General features: G+C 35.9%; 1 protein-coding gene across 4 annotated transcripts in view; it reads left to right on the top strand.

The window, feature by feature from the left end:
• The window catches only part of LOC145988718 (uncharacterized), a 363,608-nt gene that overhangs the window by 89,285 nt on the left and 265,639 nt on the right, over nucleotides 1-8,684 (top strand). For all 4 annotated transcript variants that reach the window (XR_014441777.1, XM_083123825.1, XM_083123826.1 and 1 more), the window contains exons 9-12: nucleotides 281-342; nucleotides 3,105-3,310; nucleotides 4,520-4,807; nucleotides 5,866-6,030. Coding sequence is in view for 3 of the 4 variants with exons in the window: in XM_083123825.1 (XP_082979951.1) it covers nucleotides 281-342; nucleotides 3,105-3,310; nucleotides 4,520-4,807; nucleotides 5,866-6,030 (721 nt within the window). In the remaining variant the exon portion in view is untranslated. The remainder of the gene's footprint in view (nucleotides 1-280; nucleotides 343-3,104; nucleotides 3,311-4,519; nucleotides 4,808-5,865; nucleotides 6,031-8,684) is intronic.

Raw genomic sequence — 8,684 nt, 5'->3', positions numbered from 1 at the left:
AAAATATATTTAGACATGTACTTTACATAGCCAGGGTATATGAATTATACCTTTATAATCATAAAGAATAACAAAGTGACACAATGTTTACACCAATTACAGTACATTTATTGAAATATCAGATCTCTAAAATTATCACCAAACTTTTCCGGTATGTCTGAATTGACCAGTACTGATTAAGCTCTCCTAATAGTTTTGATTTGCAGCTGCATGAGAAATTCTGATATACCTTTCTTTCTTTCTTTCTAATGCGATTACTTACTGATTTCTTCTTTTACAGTGTTGCTGATGATGATCAAATATCATTTCCAGGTGAAGAATACAGAGGAGAAGATTTGGAAGGTAAGCATATTAAGAATTTTAGTAGTTGTGTTCAGCTCAAAATATAAACTATAATTAAAAGTTTTAGTATTCGTATAGCAGCCATTTAGGATAACTAGTGAGATGCTGTGATGTTCTTCAATACTTGATTATTCCATAGATTAAGAATAAACTTTATCTAAGATTATGTCAATAATATGCTATTGTTCAAAAGTTAAGCATAATTAGAAAACTAGAAGAATGGAAGGAGGAGAGTTTTGTGATCACTGTAAATAAATACCAAGGAGTGTAACTCACCTTACGGTCATAGGCAAGAGTACTGCCAGCATCAAGTAGACCATTGATTGAAAGGTAAACAAAATACAGCGTATCAGACCAGGAGTGCCTAATTATGTATTGAACTCTGATTGTGATCAGAGGACAATCTCTTGGTTCAGTGTGCGCTGTACAGTAAAGACATGGCACAAACACATCATTGCGCCCTTTTTTTAAAGGGAATAAACATCGGACAAGCAGGTCAAACACAGACTGAAATCTCACCAGCGTTGAATGCCACAAAGCGTCATTTCCAGATTTGGCGATGGTACCAAGATTGAGATGTTCATTGTAGGCCAGTACATGTCATCCAACAGTAACAGTGCCACAACAGGCCCAATATCTGGCGTTAACTGCACAACAAAACTGGACGATGTTTGCAAGATAACTGTCCTCAGAACTTGCAGCCACCTCAGGTGCTATCTAGTTTCTTTTGCTAACTGTGTACCGGAGACTCAAGACAGCTGGTCTCTATGCTAGATGTCCACTAGTGTGTGTCCGACTTGGTCCAGTGCACAAAAGGGCCAATTTGCAGTGGCATCAACACCATCAAAATTGGATCCTGAATGAAAATGGAGAAACATACTCTTCACAGATGAACCCATATTCTGTTTGCAAAATGATTCGTGTCGGACATACATCTGGAGAGAAACTCAAAACACGATTTAATCCCAGGAATATTGTTGAAGGGAATCAGTTTGGTGGTGGTTGAATACTGGTGTGGGCAGGCATCATGTTCAAAGGATGTACGGAGGCTGCACATCTTCGCTGCAGTTACTGTTACTACCCAGAGGTACAGAGATGAGGTACTCCAACAATATGTGCAACTTTTCAGAGGTGCAGTTGGCTCAGACTTCATCTTCATGGATGATAATACACTTTTGCTTCGAGCCAACATAGCAGATTGCTTTCTTCAAGGTGAAGAAATCCACTGCATGGACTAGCCAGCAAGGTTTGTAGACATGGACCCTATAGAGCTTGCCTGGGATGCAGCCCAACAGCCTCCACCAAAGAAAATTTCAGAGGTCTGCACTGCTCTACATGAGGAATAGAACTAGCTGCCCATAGAGCTCTTGAACCACCTTGTAGAGAGCATGCCAAGTCATTGCGAGGCATGTGTGGGTGTTAGGGAAAGGGGTAATCACACCACATATTACTTTTTTGTTGTTGTTAGAGAAAGTGACCTTCAAATTTTGTTATTTTGTGCATGTGTGTCTTTGCAGTAAAAAAAAAAACATTGGTTAATTTTATGTATTCTACTCTATTGTATACCAGATAATATTTTGATTAATTTTTACTATGTTTTGTGCAGTTTGGACACTTCTAATAATTTATTTTTCTTATTTTAGTTATGCTTAACTTTTGGATGCTAGTGTAATAGTAATATAATTATGAATTGTATTTATTTATAATGTTGCATTTCCAAATGTTAGAGGATGAGATACAATCTCGTATAAGATGCACATTTGTTTCTATTCTGTCAAAATGTGTGCAAGTATTAGAAAAAAAGAGCAGTGAGTTCTAGGCTATTGACTTCCCATGTTGCAGTTGCAAGCAGATCTGAAAGTCGAATATTATCCTAGATGAAGCTGATTAAATGTATCACTAAGAAGTCTGTTTCAACTCACATTAATTTCTTCTAGGTAATAAAAATGCTTACTCTTCTGCTTAAAGTTTATACTATTCAGGACAATATTACGGCATTGTTCGTAATAACCTGTTTTTCTGCACCTTTCATGTGCCTTGAACAATTACATAGCATAACATGTTCCTAAGCTACTTAAAAAGTAAAATAATGCCATATGCTCCCTTGTAGTTTCCTTCTGACACCAGAGTGCATAGATCTTCCTCTTGTTTGACTCGTTAGCAATTCGTGAAGAAAACTGTACCTCTTGCCCTTAAAGCATACACATTAATATCATTTCTTAATCACTTGCTTCTTATGTTCAGTATTGTGCATTCTTCTTTCATTTTACTTATCCATGAAAAATATATTCCATGGTCTTCATTATTGGGCAAGGTTCAGCAAATGCTGATTTACCACCTAACGCCACAAAAAAAGATGTAGCAAAGTACATTTTTAGACATGAAAATTACAAGGTACTACACAAATAAAATAACATAAAAAGAAATTATAAAAAACACTACTACTACTACAACACAAAGAAATGACAAGAAAACATATGAAATATATACAGTGCATGTGTGCAAATAAATGACAAAAATAATAATAATACATATATTATTACTTAGTTTCAGTCCAGTTTAAGATAATATATTTCCAAATAATTCACAGGAAATGTAAGTTTTTAATTGTATGTCATCTTACTTTGATTCTGGTTTCGGCAATAAGACTGATAGGGTAAGGACACTATACCGTGGCAAATAGAAATGTGGTGTAGACCAGGAAACAAGAGTCCTGCACTCATATCCCTAGCCATTTACATTGAGATTTTTGATTTGTACAGGAGGAAGCAGAATGTACCTAGAGAAGCACATTGCTGTCATGAGCAATAAGGAGAAGAAGGCCATGGACAACATGCAGGTAGCTTATGAACGAGGCTTGGTTGAAGAGAAACGGCATCCGCAGGTAAAGGCATCCATCGGATCAACTTCCGGGAGAGCTCCGACACCAGAAGAAGATACACTCTCTTACCAGGAGTGCAGCTCAAAGGTAAATATCTGTATATTCACACTTTATTCTGCTGGACTATCTAGAAGCATCAAATGTAGGGTACACCCAATAATGATACTGATGCCAAAGTTTGCTTAAAGTCTACTTTATGCACAGATAGGATAATTTAGATGGGACATACAATTTAAGTGTAGGATCCATCCCAATCATGCTTTGCCACATTACCCTGAGGATGGAGACAGAACCAATCTCTGAAACACAGGTATAGAAACTTAAAACTGTGGTTAAAAGTCCAAAACCTCAACATGACTATGTTTGTAAAAAGAAAAGGTAAAGTTCCCAGTGCACTTTGCACCATGCCATGAGGCATATGTAGGGGGATGTGGGTACAGGGCTCCACCCATTCTTTCGATCTCGGCCATGTTGGAAGATTATCAAGTTTCATGTTGTGTTTTTAACCTTTATACATTACATCACTATAATGGTTTGATAGTTTTGCATTTTTATCTTCATTAGTTGTCTCTATAGTGAGTACGTTTCATGTTCTGAGTTACACAAAGGTCTGGGTTGATGCAAAAGATTTGGTTTTGTCATGATAGTTTTATAGTAGATAATGTGAATGTTTAAAATGGTAGTTAATAACATTTCAGCAGGAGTTTCTTTATAACATCAAACTTGTCCGAAGTCAGAAAATGTATTTTATTTTCAATTTTCTAATTTTTGGATACAACTTTATCCTTCCTAAGATATGGGAAACGCTTCAGAACAAACAAAAATCTGAATTGTGATGTAGCATCGACATTCATTGATCTGAAAAAATTAGGAAACTAAGATGAGGTACATGTTGTGACTTTTGTCAAATTTAAAAATTACACTAATGTCATCGCCTTGTAATCAAGTGGTCCTGGAATTGAAACCCAGTGGAGACACATAGTGGTTCAGATCCCACATAAAACTGTAGGTACAGCCACAGTTAGCCTTTCTGTGCATAAAGTGGACTTAAAAACAAACTTAACTTAACCTAAAGTTACAGTGTTACGTGTGAAATATCAAGTTTTCTAAGGGTTTCACTTAGTTTCCTGAGTCAATCCAGGATATGTATGCTTCTTCTCATTTCCGTACCACATTCCTTCTATTACCCTCTGACATCATTGTAGAAAATTAACCCAATTGAATAAGCGAACGTCCAATTTCATGACAAAATTTTCTCTTTGTATATGAATGACAAGATGTCATTTTTCCTTTCAGAGTCATCTTGCAGTTTTAAAAAGAAATTTGCAGACGTCAAATGCTGAGAAGGGAAGACTTGAAGAAAATGCAGCCGAGTTAGATGATGTTGTGCAGCGTTTGCAGTATGAACTGGAAGACTCAAAAGAAATGACCAAGAGCCGCGAAGAAGTCATTTACATAATGCAGAAGCAAATAAATAGACTTGAAGAAATGTATTCGCGCAGCATAGAGGAGTGTCAGAGATTGAAGCTGAAAATAAATAATTTGGAACAGGAGGTTGACCACTTGCAAGAACTGCAGAAAAAGGTAATTTTGCCTCTGACTGTAAGCTTGCACACTGAAGTTTACCAAGTACTCAGAAATTATTAAGATACAAAATCTACACGAGATCCATCGTTTTGCCTTATGTATATGTCAAAGTGCTGGTACAATTAATCCACCAATATCACTTTTAACCAACACACTTACTGATTCCCATTTATACCAGTACTTGAACATTTTAACAATTCAAAGTTGTTCTCAATATGTATTAATAGCAGGGAAGGAAGAGATTAATTAGAATGCTATCAATATTGCCAGTATAATCAAAAGACAAAATATGTCTTTGTTGCTGCTGACCTTCATGACAGCATGTTACAACACCAAGGGTCCCAGGTTCGTATCCTGGATATTGTTTGTGTGCCTTCATAAATACATCATATCTTCACTCACATCTTATTGTCATTATTGGCCAAAAGTTGGAGAAAGAGATTTTCTTTATCAGTAAAATTACTGATCATTTGACTGACCAGATATTTTACAATTTTTTATTATTTTTTCTGTACATAAAAAAGAATTCATATGACCAAGTTTTGTAAAATAAATGTCAAAGTATGCAGTTTTTGTTTCAAAGCAAAGCATTAAATGTTTTCCTGTACTTCAAGAACATTTATATTAGTTATAAGTATTTGTAAATTTTATAAGAGCACTTTATCAGTATAGGCCAATTTCATATGGGTCTATCCCTAACATATATTAATTAAAATATTCCAACTATGTATATCAGAGTTTTGTGTTAACATATTCAAAGGTTCACGTGAGATAATCATAATATTTAAACTATATATTGGTAGTGTAAGCTTGAAAAAGTTCTGGGAAACGAGGAAGAAATGTCATCTCAAGAATAACAACTTTAGTAGTAAAATTTACTATATTATTTTGTAATATCCATAGTTATGTGAAATTTTAAGAAGAACATTCAAGTCTACCATCTTGGTATTGCATTAAGACACTATAAAAAGGAAAATATATAATTTTATTCAACTAAATGTCAAGATTTTCTAATCTGCATCCTTGCGTCTAATACTTTTTTCTATCCATTACAGCATGAAGAGGAGAAAACAAGTTTGCAAGAAATCATCAAGCTGAAGGAAATTGAAAAGAACAATCTTGATAGAATGATAGCAGATAAAGAAGAAGAAAGAAAGCTTGTTCTCACAATTAAAGAAAAAGAGAATGAAAGTACTCAAAAGGAACTTAATATACACAAGGTGATTTGTGGTTTTGTGTGACCATAATAGTAGAGGAAATAAAAGATTTCACCCAGAAATCATTGGAACACAAATGTTTTTTGTGCCAGATTGTGCGGAATGGTATAGTGAGTAATGGATTAAAAATCCACCATCCAAATGTTTGGGGCAGTTGTTGGCAGCAAAAATTCACCAAAAAATTCTTAAAAATATAATATCTCAAAAACTGTGCATTGTGCACAAAAAGTAAAGATAACCAAAATGAAAGAGCAGAAAATTTGCTAAATTATAGTTTTTGTTTGATAGCACTACCATCATTTCCTGTACGTACAGACGTGCACTTGTAGCACAGGTGTTGCCCTGATGCAGCGATAGAACATATACGTAACTGATTGTAGATGTAAACTCCACTTCCCAATATGCTCAGCTTTAATGAAATTCCGAAGAATATCGAGCATATTAATGTATTGCCGTCACAGAGCAGAAGTATCCTGTTATCTTTCAAAGTTGAACCAAATGTTGACCAAGATTTTTCAGCATCTCAGAGCTTGAACTTACATTAGTGTCTACTTCTGAATTGAGGAGTCCAACGATTATTGCCGGCCCCCATGGCAGAGCGGTTAGCACATCGTGCTACGACGCCAGGGGTCCCAAGTTCGAATCCCGACTGATCGTGGGTGTTGGTGAGTGTCCATTCACCAGTTTCATCATATCACCACTTCCCCATCTTCGCAAATTAGCCAAAAGTGGCACAAAAAGCAAAGTAAAATAAAGCAAATCAGTCAATCAAAACCAACGATTATTGAACGTTTCTCATAAATATGTTCATTTGCAATGCACTTTGCTTCTTCAAGTAGCATGAAGAGTGCTGCATAAACTATGAAATGACACCTTGGGAAGTGGAGTTTACATCTTCAATCAGTTACGCATATGTTCTATTGCTGCATCAGGGTCAACACCTGTGCTACAAGTGCAGGAAATGTACAGGAAATGATGAAATTGAACATGTTATCACCAGGCAAATACGAAAAATTCTTCAATGGACTCTAAGTTAGGCAAAGTGACCAGTTTAGAACCGTATTTTCCCGTATCATATTAGTTCAATATATATCAACAGTGGCAGCGATTAGGGGTGGAAGTCATGGGGAGCAGTTCTCCCTCCCCCCCACACACACACACTTTTTGTCACCGCACTATGGTCTCTTAATGATAAGTCTTGTCTACCAGTGGATTTGACCTAAAATCATCTGCCCAAATTCCATTTTCAATACGATTCTAATTGCGTTAAGTAGAAAGTAAACTGTCCTTGGCCTCCCACTCGCTCAGTTAAGACACCTAATCACCGCTACTGTGTGCTTACATTTTTAAACAACAAAAACAACATGTAACAAACACAAGTGAACAAAACACTGCAGAAAAGAATATATTACGTTCTGACCGATATAATAAGATATGAAACTCGTAAATTTAGGGAAAAACATGACTAGGCATTAAACTACACCTCAACCCTTGACTCGAAAGGCACGAAACAAAAACCAATCTCTAGAGAAAATCATAATGTATGAATTTGGTTCAGTGGCTTTAGGATGTAAATTACATAGTTTCTTACATATTTGCTGTTTTTTGTGTCGGAAACCAACTTTCACGCTAATTCTAAAAATTAAAGAAACTATTTGAATTCTTCTAATTCAATTAAGATTTATGGTAGTGCTATCAAACAAAAACTATAATTTAGCAAATTTTCTGGTCTTTAGTTTTGGTTATCATCACTTTTTGTGTACAATGCACTGTTTTCGAGATATTATATTATTTTAATTTTTATGGTGATTTTTTACCGCCATTTTCCAAGATGGTGGATTTTCCACAAACATTTGGATGGTGGATGTTAATTCATTTAATGCATTATTCACTATATCATTCTACACAATCTGGCACAAAAAACATTTGTGTTGCAATTATTTCCGGGTTAGGTCATTTTTTTCCGTTCGTTTCCTTTATTATAATTTTAAATATGCAGGATGACCCTGAGTATATGTTCTTCAGGAGTCTGTGGATAAGTAACTAAAAGAAAGTGGGGATACGTAAAATCTGGAAAATCTACATTTTCTTCTTAAAAATATAAGCGAGAAATTTAGGCTGGTCCAAGACTCAAACCTATGTTTCTGGCTTACTATGCCATTTCTCCACCACAGTGCCACACTGGGAGGTTCTAGGCACTCAGTATTTCAAAGGCAACAGATCCCTCTGCAGTTTCACTGACCAAAACCACACAGGTAAAACAACTGGAAGCAAACAATAAGGCATTGCCAGGGTTGGCTCAGTAACTCAGTAGGTGGAGTAGTGGCACAATATGCCAGAGAACCTTGTTAAGTCCCCATAGAGCCAATATGGTACACATAAATTCTACAAAGTATATCTCATGTGTGTACCAAACCATAAGGCAACACTTTCTTGTATGTTAATATAAATAGTGTAAATGTTGGGAGTAGAGTGCTGCAGGGAGAGGATTTTGCTCGAGCGCCAAATAGTTCGCTCGGACGACACTAGATAGCATATGGAATTAAATTTTCTACCCTAGAGCAGGCAAAATGAATGATATACACTCGAAGCCCAGTAGTATACGTATAACTGCAATTTGTCTGTGGAAGTGGCCCCTCAAATATGGATAGTGAAGT

This window comes from Lepisma saccharinum, chromosome 6, assembly GCF_977018435.1.
Source record: "Lepisma saccharinum chromosome 6, izLepSacc3.1, whole genome shotgun sequence".
Lineage (NCBI taxonomy): Eukaryota > Metazoa > Arthropoda > Insecta > Zygentoma > Lepismatidae > Lepisma > Lepisma saccharinum.
The sequence above is the reverse complement of the archived record's forward strand: the minus strand, read 5'-3'. Positions and strand labels throughout refer to the sequence as shown.